At 47.3% G+C, this 15,494-nt stretch overlaps 1 protein-coding gene and 1 long non-coding RNA gene across 4 annotated transcripts in view; both read left to right on the top strand.

The window, feature by feature from the left end:
* The window catches only part of sumf2 (sulfatase modifying factor 2), a 30,008-nt gene extending 27,428 nt beyond the window's left edge, over nucleotides 1-2,580 (top strand). For all 3 annotated transcript variants that reach the window (XM_070873924.1, XM_070873922.1, XM_070873923.1), the window contains one exon: nucleotides 2,318-2,580. In XM_070873924.1, coding sequence (XP_070730025.1) covers nucleotides 2,318-2,426 — 109 coding nt within the window. In that variant the 3' untranslated portion in view covers nucleotides 2,427-2,580. The remainder of the gene's footprint in view (nucleotides 1-2,317) is intronic.
* An 8,833-nt stretch (nucleotides 2,581-11,413) lies between these two features.
* LOC139255443 (uncharacterized) lies at nucleotides 11,414-15,182 on the top strand. Its single transcript, XR_011592047.1, has 2 exons — nucleotides 11,414-11,591; nucleotides 12,900-15,182. It is a non-coding gene; the product is annotated as an uncharacterized lncRNA (long non-coding RNA).
* Nucleotides 15,183-15,494: the final 312 nt, after the last annotated feature.

Raw genomic sequence — 15,494 nt, forward strand, 5'->3', positions numbered from 1 at the left:
TTGTTTCGTGAGCACTGACCATCCTCCGTTACCGTACCGAATGTGAGCCTTGGCGGAATGGTTTGATGGGCTGTTACAGCAGAGCTTTGCCTGCATTTCCAGCACAGAACGAAGGCACAAACACTCCCAAATTCATTTCCATTTTCCTTACACTTCTTGAGCCAATTGTAACATCTCAAATGCGCTTCTGGCTGAAATGAGCTAGCTCAGCACATTCAAGACCACATTTCGGACCTTGGTCAAACACAGGAACTTCCTGTTGTGTGTGGCTCAGCTATTTGTTGCCCGTGCTTCAGTGCCTCTGGCCTTACTTAATTAATTATCTGATTTGGCCGGCAGTTATTGCCCATCCCTTGAGAAGGTGGTGGTGAGCCGCCGCCTTGAACCGCTGCAGTCCGTGTGGTGAAGGTGCTCCCACAGTGCTGTTAGGGAGGAAGGTACAGGATTTTGACCCAGCAACGATGAAGGAACGGCCGATATATTTCCAAGTCAGGATGATGTGTGACTTGGAGGGGAACTGGGAGGTGGTGGTGTTCCCGTGCATCTGCTGCCCTTGTCCTTCGAGGTGGTAGAGGTTGTGGGTTTGGGAGATGCAGCCGAAGAAGCCTTGGCGAGTTACTGCAGTGCATCTTGTAGATGGTACACACTGCAGCCATGGTGCGCCGGTGGTGGAGGGAGTGAATGTTGAAGGGTGTGGATGGAGTGTCAGTCAAGCGGGCTGCTTTGTCCTGGATGCTATCAAGCTTCTCGAGTGTTGTTGGAGCTGCGCTCATCCAGGCAAGTGGAGAGTATTCCATCACACTCCTGACTTGTGCCTTGTAGATGGTGGAAAGGCTTTGGGGAGTCGGGAGGTGAGACACTTGCCGCAGCATACCGAGCCTCTGAGCTTTCTAGTAATACAGCATATCCCCTTGCCCAGTGTGAGCAATATTGTAGGAGGTCTCACCAACCTACGGCAGTGGCACTTAGCAGCAATTTCCAATATAAGTTCCTGTGTTTGGATTTATAATGGGATCTGTCCATGTAAACCTCCTGCCACGGAGGCACTGCAGCACCAGCACTGGCGACATCCCTTATAAACCTGGACATAGCAACTCATAATGGAAATATCAAAATAAGACTGAATTTTTATGATTGGCGGCAATACTGGCCATTTACACAGAGCACAAACTCTGCTGCCCCTTCAGTGAGAAGTTGCTGAGAATGGAATGCTCGGAAAATATCTTCAGTCGACGGGGTCTGTCTTATCTTTGGTAACCTTGCGTAGGCAGGAAGATGGAGGCAATATACACTGGAGACAGAGAGTTGTTGGAGTGGTGAAGGTAGGGCTGAGAAAGGACTGAAGGACTGCCTCCGAAATTAAAGGGGTTGAAGTGTGGAAGTGAAGGGTTTGCAGCCTGAGAAGAAGTGGGCGAGCCTACCTCAGGAAGAAAGAACTGTTTATACAGCACCTTTCACGCCCTCCGGACATCCCAATTGGCTTCTCAGCCAATGAAGTACTTTTGAAGTGTAGCAGTTAATATCATTAAACATGGCAGCCAATTTGCACACAGCAAGGTTCCACCAATAGTAATGTGATAATGGGAAGATACTCTGCTTGAGGTGTTGGTTAAAGGGTAAATATTAGCCAGGCACCAGGGATAACTCCCCTGCTCCTCTTCGAAATAGTGCCATGGGATCTTTTACACCCACCTGAAAGGGCAGCCGGGTTTAACATCTCACCTGAAGGGTGGCACTCCCTCAGTACTGACACTCAGTCTAGATTATGTGCTCAAGTCTCGAGTGGGGTTTGAACCCTCGACCATCTGACTCGGGTGTGAGTGCTACCTAGTGAACCACGGCTGACACCTGACATTGAACTCATTGGCGATCTCTTCCCACTGCCTCATGACCAACTGCCCGCAGGCTTCCTGGGCTTTAGAGGATCTCCCTCCTCCTCTCCACTCCTTGCATCTAGGCCACCAGTGCAGCATCCTTGTCAGCGCTCTCCGAGCTCCAGCATTTTCAATGAAAAGTAGCACAAATTATTCCAGCCAGAATGCACCTCCTCTTTTAAGAGGTGCTGGCTGCCTTTAAGTCCTCCCAATATCAGGATCCACATGAGAGGGGCGCATCCAATGATTAGCGTGGATAACATGCACAAGTCATTTTAATGAGTGGATTTGAGGTGCTGCCTGAAATGCTATCCCAGGCACAGGTTAGCCCCAGTCAGCAGCCGATTGTACTCCGTGTTCCCAACTGCCCAATGCACCGAAATTGCATCAAACAGTAAAAACTGAAAAGTAGCAGAAAGGTAATTTTCTGTGATTGTTTGTAGAATGGGAAACACTCCAGACTCGGCTTCCGATAACCTGGGCTTTCGATGTGCTGCAAGCGAAGTTCCATCTCAGCAAGAACACACACGGAATATTAAAATTGAACTCTAAAACAAAACCGAACAGCAATAATTGTGAAGAATGCGGAGAAGGACCAGAATAATATAGCTGTGTACAGTTTGATTATGTTTCTCCTGATGTGGCATTACTCATGTTTTTTTATAATCTTATGAAGTGAATTAAAATTGAAAATTACCTCACAAAATAGAGCTTTGTATCTTTAATGTGGGAGTCAGGGGGAAAACTCTCCACTGGCTGGAGTCATACCTAGCACAAAGGAAGATGGTTGTGATGGTTGGAGGCCAATCATCTCAGATCCAGGACATCGCTGCAGGAGTTCCTCAGGGCAGTGTCCTAGGCCCAACCATCTTCAGCTGCTTCATCACTGACCTTTCCTCCATCATAAGGTCAGAAGTGGGGATGTTCGCTGATGGCTGCACAGTGCTCAGTTCCATTCGCAACTCCTCAGATAATGAAGCAGTTCATGTCCACATGCAGCAAGACCTGGACAACATTCAGGCTTGGGCTGATAAGTGGCAAGTAACATTCGCACCACACAAGTGCCAGGCAATGACCATCTCCAACAAGCGAGAGTCTAACCACCGCCCCTTGACATTCAACAGCATTACCATCACCAAATCCCCCACCATCAACATCCTGGGGGTCACCAATGACCAGAAACTGCACTGCAGCAACTCACCAACCCACGACCTCTACCGCCTTGAAAGACAAGGGCAGCAGGCGCATGGGAACAGCACCACCTCCAAGTTCCCCTCCAAGCCACACACCATCCTGACTTGGAAGTGTATCACTGTTCCTTCATCGTCACTGAGTCAAAATCCTGGAACTTCCTCCCTAACAGCACTGGGAGCATCTTCACCACACGGACTGCAGCGGTTCAAGAAGGCAGCTCACCACCACCTTCTCAAGGGCAATTAGGGATGGGCAATAAATGCCGGCCTTGCCAGCGACGCCCACATCCCAGAACGAATAAAAAAAAATGTGCTGGTTTTGTAGGTGATAAATGCTGTAATATTTGAGAAAAACAATGCTAAGCAGAAACAAAATTCGATAACCTGAAAGATCATTCTATTTTGTAAGCTGTTGCATCAGATTTGTATCCATTCCGGTTTGTGCTGTTAGACAGGTTTGAGATGCAACGATAACCCAGTGAATATAATCCTAATGCAGCCCCCGAGCCCTGCACATCTGGGGCACAGCCTTGGCTCTGACTCCCCCAATCCACGGGAGATAAATGGCCGCACTGCATTGCTCTCATTGCACACTGTCCCATTATTTAACGGTAAATTTATCCCACTGTATTCCCCAGCCCCTCATTCAATGAGTCGGTATACAGTACGTGCAACCCCCCAACTTGTCCAGAACAGCAGTACCCACAGCGTGGCTTATCCTATCAGTGAGAGCTTGACCAACAGAACTTTGTGCATTTATTGATAACTTCCCTCGGTTATTGATAACTTCTCCTGGTTATTGATAACTTGCCTGTCAGAATATTACTCGTTAACCATTTCCCCATGACCATGCCTGTGTACAGCAAGTTAAAGTGACATGCCGGCTGGGCCTGCAGGTTAGAGGCGAGCCAGACACTTACAGGTAAGAAAGCCGACACATTCCAGAGGAAATGAACAGCCTGCACTGCGTGCCTGCAGCCCAAGGCAGCCGAATAGTACAGAGAGCATTCTCCATCCCAAGGTTAGAGCTCTCGAGACAGCCGGAAGTCTGTTGCCTTGACGACAGCCTACAAAGGTTGGGTCTAATCACCTTGAAGTCCGTGGGGAAAGCAGGTTGTATTCCTTGCTTGTCATTTCATGTCATCCTGTAGAACAATATTTTAGTTAGTCACTGTTTAAAATCTTGTTATTTAAATCACTCTGGCCCGAACCACGCGGATGTCATTGTTGAAAGATGAACAACCTGCATTGCAACAGTCACTACAGCAAGAAATCCTCTAGCATCGCCCAGATATTGATAACTCGCTCAGTTACTGACAATAGAATTAGAAATTTACAGCACAGAAGGAGGCCATATCGCCCCATCGTGTCCGCGCCGGCCGACCAAGAGCAATCCAGCCTAATCCCACTTTCCAGCTCTGGGTCCGTAGCCCTGTAGGTTACGGCACTTCAGGTGCACATCCAAGTATTTTTTAAATGTGGTGAGAGTTTCTGCCTCTACCACCCTTTCAGGCAGTGAGTTCCAGACCCCACCAACCTCTGGGTGAAGAAATTCCCCCTCAAATCCTCTTTAAACCTCCCCCCAATTACTTTAAATCTATGCCCCCTGGTTGTTGATCCCTCTGCCGAGGGAAACGGGTCCTTCCTATCGACTCTATCCAGGCCCCTCATAATTTTATACACCTCAATTGGTCTCCCCTCAGCCACCTCTATTCCAAAGAAAACACCCAGCATCTCCAATCTTCATAGCCAAAATTCTCCAGTCCAGGCAACATTCTTGTAAATCTCTTCTGCACCCTTTCCAGTGAAATCACATCTTTCCTGTAATGTGGTGACCAGAACTGTACACAGTACTCCAGCTGCGGCCTAACCAGTGTTTTATACAGTTCAAGCATAACCTCCCTGCTCTTGTATTCCATGTCTCAGCTAATAAAGGCAAGTATTCCATATGCCTTCTTAACCACTTTATCTACCTGGCTTGCTACTTCCAGGGATCTGTGGACATGCACTCCAAGGTCCCTTTGTTCCTCTACACTTTTCAGTGTCATACCATTTAATGTGTATTCCCTTTCCTTGTTAGCCCTCCCCAAATGCATTACCTCACACTTATCCGGATTGAATTCCATTTGCCACTGTTCTGCCTACCTGACCAGTTGATTGATATCTTCCTGCAGTCCGCAGCTTCTTCATTATCAACAACACAGCCTATTTTTGTGTCATCTTCAAACTTCTTAATCATAGCCCCAACATTCAAGTCCAAGTCATTGATATATACCACAAAAAGCAGGAGCCCCAGCACTGAGCCCTGCGGAACCCCACTGGATACAGCCCTCCAGTCACAAAAACACCCATCAACCACTATCCTTTGCTTCCTGCCTGCGAGTCAAATTTGGATCCAACTTGCCACTTTGCCCTGGATCCCATGGGTTATTACTTTTGTGACCAGTCTACCATGTGGGACCTTATCAAAAGCTTTGCTAAAACCCATATACACTACATTGTACGCACTGCCCTCATCGACCCTCCTGGTTACCTCCTCAAAAAATTCAATCAAGTTAGTCAGACACGAGCTTCCCTTAACAAATCCATGCTGACTGTCCTTGATTAATCCATGTCTTTCCAAATGAAGATTTATCCTGTCCTTCAGGAATTTTTCCAATAATTTTCCCACCACTGAGGTTCGGCTGACTGGCCTGTAATTACTCGGTCTATTCCTTTCTCCCTTTTTAAACAAAGGTACAACATTAGCAGTCCTCCAGCCTCTGACACCATGCCTATAGCCACTGGGAACTAGAAAATGATGGTCAGAACCTCTGCTATTCCCTCTTTTGCTTCTATTAACAGCCGAGGGACTTATCCACTCGCCCCCAGTTATCGCTAATGCCCCCAGTTATCACTAACACTCCCAAATATTGATAACTCCCTCAAATATCGCTACATCGCCCAGTTACTGATAACGCTCCCAATTATTGATGATGCCCCCAGCTATTGCTGGCTGGCCGAGTTATTGATAAATGGACCATTGTATTTATAACTCCCCCATTTTATTCTCCATCTCTTTCTCACTCCTCTTTACCTCACCCCCACCAAAATGTTGAACATTGAATTTCAAAATGCGAACCAGAAGATCAGTTCCTGAGTCTAGATCCCCATAGACCCCTCGATCCCATACTCCCCTAGACCCATGCTCTATATTCCCTTAAATATTTAATTTTTCTTTAAAATCTTGGTTTCATTACATTTCTATCCTACATTTGAATCTTGGGTAAAATCACTCCCAGATTATCTAAAGCTATAGGCCCTGATCCTATCTGGGCAACGCACTGGGAGAGGAGCGTCCAATATCACGCGGGAAACCCGGAAGTATGTTAAGCGTATCTGTTAGTGGCTTTTTAACGCAGCCACTCCATTATCATTTTACTTCTGGGTTTCCCGTCCAATCAGCGGCAGCGAGCGCGATGAGGACCCGGACAACACGATCTGAACCCCAGTATTTAACGGGACAATCCAGAGATGCAACCTGGAGGTGCTGGGAGTTCCGGAGCAGAATGGAGGAAGGTGAGGACTGGAAGCGAGGCGTGCAAAGGCTGCACCCGATTCAATGATGCTTCCCTGGATGTGCTGCTGGGGTCCATGAGGAGCTGCAGGGAGATACTGTTCCCCAACAATGGGAGGCAGAAACCTGGGCTGAGACCAAGAAGAGGTGGTTGGAGGTGGCAGAGGAGGTGAGCAGCAGGAGTGTAATGCCACGCTCCTGGATACAGTGCAGGAAGAAGCTTAATGACCTAAGCATGAAGGAAAGGTGAGTATAGCAGCACATTCACCTACATCCTGCTGAGCGCATCAACCCACCCCCTCACTCTGCCTTCTCGAGCTGCTCCATCACATCAGTCCTCACACCCACGCACCCTGCAAGTGCACCAATCCCTCTGTGTTTATGCACTTCCTCACATCCCCATCTATCCATCCATCATTGACACCCTCATCTTTATACAAGTTTATGCCTCTCCCTGACAGCCTCCCTCACCAAATGCACTGCACCCATTGGTTGAACACATGCCATTACACTCACTCATAGGTCTATTCTTTCCCCCTTGCTGGAGAAGAGTCCCTGACCACTATGTGTGCAGGAAGTGTATCCAGCAGCAGCTCCTGTCAGACCGCATTGATGCACTGGAGCTGCGCATGGATTCTCTCTGGAGAATCCACGATGCTGAGGATGTCTTGAATAGCACGCTTAGTGAGTTGGTCACACCGCAGGTAAAGGTTACACAGGCAGATAGGGAATGAGTGACCATCAGGCAGAGCAGGAATAGGAGAAGGTAGTGCAGGAGTCCCCTGCAGTCATCTCCCTCCAAAACAGATATACCATTTTGAATACTGTTGGGGGAGATGGCTCATCAGGGGAAGGCAGCAGCAACTAAGTTCATGGCACCATGAGTGGCTCTGCTGCACAGGAGGGCAGGAAAAAAAGAGTAGGAGAGCTATAGTAGTAGGGGATTCTATTGTAAGGGGAATAGATAGGCGTTTCTGTGGCCACAATCGAGACTCCAGGATGGTATGTTGCCTCCCTGGTGCTAGGGTCAGGGATGTCTTGGAGCGGCTGGAGAGCATTCTAGAGGAGGAGGGTAAACAGCCAGTCGTTGTGGTGCATATAGATACCAACGATATAGGTAAAAAAAACTGGATGAGGTCCTACAAGATGAATTTAGGGAGCTAGGAGTTAAATTAAAAAGTAGGACCTCAAAGGTAGTAATCTCAGGATTGCTACCTGTGCCACGTGCAAGTCAGAGTAGGAATTGCAGGACAGCTAAGATGAATATGTGGCTTGAGGAATGGTGCAAGAGGGAGGGATTCAAATTACTGGGACATTGGAACCGGTTCTGGGGGAGGTGGGACCATACAAACCAGATGGTTTGCACCTGGACAGGACCGGAACCAATGTCCTAGGGGGAATGTTTGCTAGTGCTGTTGGGGAGGGCTTAAACTAATATGGCAGGGGGATGGGAATCTATGCAGGGAGACAGAGGGAAGTAAAATGGGGGCAGAAGCAAAAGGTAGAAAGGAGATAAGGAAAAGTGGAGGGCAGAGAAATCAAAGGCAACAATCAAAAAGGGCCACATTACAACATAATTCTAAAAAGACAACTTGTTAAAAAAACAAGCCTGAAGGCTCTGTGTCTCAATGCGAGGAGCATTCGTAATAAGGTGGATTAATTAACTGCACAGATAGCTGTTAATGGATATGATGTAATTGGGATTATCGAGACATGGCTCCAGGGGGACCAAGGCTGGGAACTCAACATCCAGGGGTATTCAATATTCAGGAAGGATAGACAGAAAGGAAAAGGAGGTGGGGTAGCATTGCTGGTTAAAGAGGAGATTAACACAATAGTAAGGAAGGACATTAGCTTGGATGATGTGGAAACTGTATGGGTAGAGCTGCGGAATACCAAAGGGTAGAAAACGCTAGTGGGAGTTGTGTACAGACCACCAAACAGTAGTAGTGAGGTGGGGGATGGCATTAAACAGGAAATTAGTGATGCGTGCAATAAAGGTACAGCAGTTATCATGGGTGACTTTAATGGGCTAACCAAATTGGTACCAATATGGTGGAGGAAGATTTCCTGGAGTGTATAAGGGATGGTTTTCGAGACCAATATGTCGAGGAACCAACGAGAGAGCTGACCATCCTAGACTGAGTGTTGTGTAATGAGAAAGGATTAATTAGCAGTCTTGTTGTGTGAGGCCCCTTGGGGAAGAGTGACCATAATATGGTAGAATTCTTCATTAAGATGGAAAGTGGCACAGTTAATTCAGAGACTAGGCTCCTGAACTTAAGGAAAGGTAACTTCGATGGTATGACACGTGAATTGGCTAGGTTAGACTGGCAAATGATAGTTAAAGAGTTGACGATGGATAGGCAATGGCAGACAGTAAAGATCACATGAATGAACTTCAACAATTGTACATCCCTGTCTGGCATAAAAATAAAACGGGGAAGGTGCCTCAACCGTGGCTAACAAGGGAAATTAGAGATAGTGTTAATTCCAAGGAAGAGGCATATAAATTGGCCAAAAAAACCAGCAAACCTGAGAACTGGGAGAAATTTAGAATTCAGCAGAGGAGGACAAAGGGTTTAATTAGGAGCGGGAAATAGAATATGAGAGTAAGCTTGCAGGGAACATAAAAACTGACTTGCAAAAGCTTCTATAGATATGTGAAGAGAAAAAGATTAGTGAAGACAAATGTAGGTTCCTTGCAGCCAGAATCAGGTGAATTTATAATGGGGAACAAAGAAATGACAGACCAATTGAACTAATACTTTGGTTCTGTCTTCACTAAAGAAGGCACAAATAACCTTCTGGAAATACTAGGGGACCGAGGGTCTAGCGAGAAGGAGGAACTAAAAGAAATCCTTATTAGTCAGGAAATTGTGTTTGGGAAATTGATGAGATTAAACACGGATAAATCCCCAGGGCTTGATAGTCTGCATCCCAGAGTACTTAAGGAAGTGGCCCTAGAAATAATGGATGCATTAGTGGTCATTTTCCGACATTCTATAGACTCTGGATCAGTTCCTATGGATTGGAGGGTAGCTAATGTAACCCCACTTTTTAAAAAAGGAGGGAGAGAGAAACCAGAGAATTATAGACCAGTTAGCCTGACATCGGTGGTGGGGAAAATGTTAGAATCAATTATTAAAGATGTAACAGCAGCGCATTTGGAAAGCAGTGACAGGATCGGTCCAAGTCAGCATGGATTTATGAAAGGGAAATCATGCTTGACAAATCTTCTAGAATTTTTTGAGTCTGTAACTGGTAGAGTGGACGAGGGAGAACCAGTGGATGTGGTGTACTTGGACTTTCAAAAGGCTTTTGACAAGGTCCCACACAAGAGATTAGTGTGCAAAATTAAAGCATATGGTATTGGGGGTAATGTATTGACGTGGATAGAGAACTGGTTGGCAGACAGGAAGCAAAGAGTAGGAATAAACAGGTCCTTTTCAGAATGGCAGGCAGTGACTAGTGGGGTACCGCAAGGTTCAGTGCTGGGACCCTTGGGGTACCGCAAGGTTCAATGCTGGGACCCCAGCTATTTACAATATGGATTAATGATTTGGACGAAGGAATTGAATGTAATATCTCCAGGTTTGCAGATGACACTAAGCTGGGTGGCAGTGTGAGCTGTGAGGAGGATGCTAAGAGGCTGCAGGGTGACTTGGACAAGTTAGGTGAGTGGGCAAATGCATGGCAGATGCAGTATAATGTGGATAAATGTGAGGTTGTCCACTTTGGTGGCAAAAATAGGAAGGCAGAATATTATCTGAATGGTGACAGATTGGGAAAAGGAGAGGTGCAATGAGACCTGGGTGTCATGGTACATCAGTCATTGAAAGTTGTCATGCAGCTACAGCAGGCGGTGAAGAAGGCAAATGGCATGTTGGCCTTCATAGCGAGAGGATTTGAGTATAGCAGCAGGGAGGTCTTACTGCATTTGTACAGGGCCTTGGTGAGGCCTCACCTGGAATATTGTGTACAGTTTTGGTCTCCTAATCTGAGGAAGGACATTCTTGCTATTGAGGGAGTGCCATTTCAAGAAAGACTGGATCGACTAGGCTTATATTCGCTGGAATTTAGAAGAATGAGAGGGGACCTCATAGAAACATATAAAATTCTGACAGGATTGGACTGATTTGATGCAGGAAGAATGTTCCTGATGTTGGGGAAGTCCAGAACCAGGGTTCACAGTCCAAGGATAAGGGGTAAGCCATTTAGGACCTAGATGAGAAACTTCTTCACTCAGAGAATTGTGAACCTGTGGAATTCTCTACCACAGAAAATTGTTGAGGCAGTTCGTTAGATATATTCAAAAGGGAGTTAGATATGGCCCTTACAGCGAAAGGGATTAGTGGGTATGGAGAGAAGGCGGGAGTGGGGTACTGGAGTGCATGATCAGCCATGATCATATTGAATGGTGGTGCAGTCTTGAAGGGCCGAATGGCCTACTCCTGCACCTATTTTCTATGTTTCTATGTTTCTATTATGAGGGAGAGGCAGAGAACCGCAGGTGGCCCTCCACAGATCTCACAACTCACAGATGCAGAGGAGAAGGTGCTGGCGAGCAGTGGAGTCTCAGCGTGCCTGGCCCTCGGAGATGGGGAGATGGGGGCCTCCCAGCTACCCGGGGACATGATTACATGTCAGACAGCCACATGTCATACGACATTCAGTCATGTTGACTTGATATCAATAGCAAGTGAAATATGATCCTGTTCAGAATGATAACTTCCAGAATTCTTACCTTGCTGGGCCTAATTCCTGTCTTTTATCTCCCACAGAGCCTTCACGCATGCAGCAGAAGTCAGTGGAGGTCACGGATGACAATTCTTCAGAGGAGCTGATTCCAATTGAGGGGGCACCATCACAGGAGTCGTGCGGACCATGCCCCAGCTCAGATATTTGCACCGATGGGACCAGCAAGGCAGATAGTTGGGTTTTCACCTGGTGACTCACACATCACAAGTGAGCAATACTCCTACGCCTATTTTCTATGTTTCTATGTTTCATATGCTTGTCCAACCTCCCCTTAAATGCATCGATACTATTTGCCTCAACCACTCCCTGTGGCAGCGAGTTCCACATTCTCACCACTCTCTGGGTAAAGAAGTTTCTCCTGAATTCCCCATTAGATTTCTTGGTGACTATCTTATATTGATGGCCTCTAGTTATGCTCTTCCTCACAAGTGGAAACATTCTCTCTGTATCCACTCTATCAAAACCTTTCATAATTTTAAAGACCTCTATTAGGTCACCCCTCAGCCTTCTTTCAAGAGAAAAGAGACCCAGCCTGTTCATCCTTTCCTGATATGTATACCCTCGCATTTCTGGTAACATGCTTGTAAATCTTCTCTACACCCTCTCCAGTGCCTCTATATCCTTTTATAATACGGCAACCAGAATGGTACACAGTACTCCAAATGTGGTCTAACCAGGTTTAGCATAACTTCCCTACTTTTCAATTCTATCCCTCTAGAAATAAACCCCAGTGCTTGGTTTGCTTTTTATGGCCTTGCTACTTTTAGTGATGTGTGTATTTGTATCCGAGATCCCTTTGTTCCCATACCCCACCCAGACTCACACCCTCCCAGTAATAAGTGACCTCCCTATTCTTCCTACCAAAATATAATACCTCACATTTATCTGTATTGAACTTCATTTGCCAATTATATGCCCATTCTGCAAGTTTATTCATGTCCTCCTATAATTTGTTGCAGTCGTCCTCATTATTGACTATCCCCCCAATTTGGTGTCATCTGCAAATTTAGAAATAGTGTTTTTGATTCCTGTGGCATTCCCAGGAGTGCGTGCAATCCCTGAGCAGGGGCTCGCAGACTCCAGGTGCCTCCTTAAATAGGATGACAAATACCCCAGCCTTGACCTCAGAGTGCTACTCTGATCCACAGTAAAGTGTTCTCCAGCACAGTGGTAGCAGTGAGAGGGATGATGTTAAAAGGGGACATTGAAGTGGGGACTCCACTCAAAGCGTCTCCACTTCCCACCCGTTGCCCCCCCATCCCTACACGTTGCCTCATGTTCCCCATGGCCGAGTCTGCCCCTGCACAGGTGCAGGTAGAGCAGTCTTTGGCGAGGTCCCCATGGGCTCCAAAACCCAGATTGCTGACCGATCACCACTTTCATCTGTGGCCTAACCAGTGTTTGATACAGTTCAATCATAACCTCCCTGCTCTTGTATTCTGTGCCTCGGCTAATAAAGAAAAATATCACCTTTATCTTCTTAACCACCTTATCTACCTGTCCTGCTACCTTCAGGGATCTATGGACATGCACTCCAAGGTCTTTCTGTTCCTCTACACTCTCAGTGTCCCACCATTCCAGGTCTGAGCAGATTGAGGATGTTGAACTGCCACAGTACGAATGCTTCATGACAACTCCCAACGAATCTGGCACAGACCTGCACGAACCTTTTCTGGTTGCACACCAGCTGCGCATTGATGGACGACTATCCCTTGCGGCTTATAAAAACTCCTGGTTGCTGTGGCGGTACTGGGATTGCCACATGTGTGCAGTCAGTGGCACCCTGTCCCTGTGGCGTATAACACCCATATTTTGCCCATTTTGGCACAAAATGGAAACTGATGTCCATTTTTAGGAAACATTGCCGAGCATTACTTTCCCCATGTGCTGAATGCCGGGAAAAAATAATACCGCCTGCCCACTTCTTTTGGGTGGAATCATCAGAATGGGCGAAATCAACGGCCATAATATCGCCCAGCGTTACTTTCCGCACGGATTTAACGCCGAGATTCAATATTAATGCCTGCCCACTTTTTTTTGTCGTAAAGAGCATATTTGCCAAAACTAGCGGCCATGAGATCATCCAGCGTCACTTTCACCACCTCGCACAAATATCACCCACAATATCGCCTGCCCCAAAAACCGCCCAGAAAAAGTGGAACTAACCGGAACTAATCACAGCGTTATGGACGCCATGTTCCAGATCACATGTCACATCCTTTAAAAGGCTGCTGTGCTTCAACCTCGGCGGAGTTCAGATGTACTCTGGAGGTCATTGGAGTTGATGTGAACATCTGTAAAAACATCTTGACCATGCTGTGACTGTTTGGAATTGAATAGGTGTCTTCGTCAGGACATTCCTTGTTTGTGACCAATCGGTGGAAAACAGAGAGCTATTGCAATGGGGCCTGTCCTTTTTCACCCTCTCTTGGTGACCAATTACATGCAGCAGACTCGAGATTGTTGAAGGTACGCTCCACAGCATTATGTGCCCAATGTAAGATGTGCCAGACTGATGAGCAGGACCAGACGTTACACCCCCCGCAAGTATAAGGAGAAGCGGTCTTACCTCGACTTGCCCAACACCACCTGCCTTCGGAGACTGCGCTTCCACAAAAAGGTATGCCAGCTCATCAGGGGAGATCTGCAGCCTGCCAGCACCATCAGTACTGCACTGTCCGTCGAGATCAAAGTCACCGCGGAACTGTCGTTCTACGCATCGGGTACTTTTCAGGCCACAGCTGGAGACATTTGCGGACTTTCTCAGCATGCCACACATCGCTGCATTAGACAGGTCACTGAAGCCCTGTATGCACACAGGAGGGACTTGATCAGCTTCCCTATGACCAGGGAGGCACAGAGTGAGAGGGCTCTCGGAGTCTTCAGAATTGCAAACTTCCCCAAGGTGCAGGGAGCAATAGACTGTACGCACATCGCAATGTGGGCACCTTTTCAGGATGCAGATGTTTTCAGGAACCACAAGGGATTCCACTCCCTGAATGTCCAACTCATTGTCGACCAGTAGCAAATTAAACTGGCAGTGAATGCTCAATTTCCGGGCAGTATCCATGATGCTCACATCCTGCGTGAGAGCACTGTATTTGACTTGTTTAACAATCAGCCACAAGGTCAATGCTGGATGCTTGGTGACAAAGGATATGGCCTCGCCACCTGGCTGATGATCCCCCTGCATGACACCCACACTGAAGCCAAGAGGCGATACAACGAGAGCCACAGAGCCACTTGCAATATCGTGGAGAAAACCATTGAAGTGCTGAAGCAATGCTTTAGATGCCTGGACCACTCAGGATGCGAGCTCCAATACCACCCTGAGCAGGTAGCTCAATTCGTGGTGGTGTGCTCCATCAGGAGGGGCCAAGAATTGCCTGATGAGTCTGACAGTCCACCTCACCAGAGAGAGGAAGAGGAGGATGAGGAGGCGGACGCTGACATTGACCCAGACAATCAGGCTGACACTGAAGCCATGCCCCCGCCCCCCTGCAGACCGCATGAATGAGCCCATGGTGGCATGATTGCTGCAAGAGCCTTACGTCAGGAGCTCATCAATTATCGCTTTACTTGAAAGAACGTTGGTGTTATTTACAGGCTGATACACTGCTGGGTGTGCAGGTCATACATCAATGGTGGGCATCACCTTGGTGACAATTAAAGTTTAAGTTGATTGAAGTAAAGTGTGATTATACCCTTTGATGTTAAGGAATCACCAGCGTGTAACGGTGCAGCTATCTGAGCCAATGCGCTTCAAGGTTTTGTTAAATAAAAAACATTTAAACTGAACATTAGTCTGAAATCATCAGTATTTTTGTACAAACTATCCCTCCCCCCCACTCCTCCCCACCTCTACCCCTTCCCCTCCTGACTCCAAGCCACCTGGCCAAGGAGGTCCTCAGGCGATGCTTCATTGGGGGGGGAGGGGCGAGGGGGGAGTTGACGTCCAAAGGGAGAGGACGGTCCCGAGGTGGGAACGTGCTCCGAGCCAGAAGCAAGATGTTGCTGCTGATTCTCATGTGTGGTTGGCAATGGGGGTGCGGCACCTTGGGGTGCAGTATCACGCTCTGGGACCACTGGGAGTCCTCTGCCACCAGTGTT

Source organism: Pristiophorus japonicus, unplaced genomic scaffold, assembly GCF_044704955.1.
Source record: "Pristiophorus japonicus isolate sPriJap1 unplaced genomic scaffold, sPriJap1.hap1 HAP1_SCAFFOLD_608, whole genome shotgun sequence".
Classification (NCBI taxonomy): Eukaryota; Metazoa; Chordata; class Chondrichthyes; family Pristiophoridae; genus Pristiophorus; species Pristiophorus japonicus.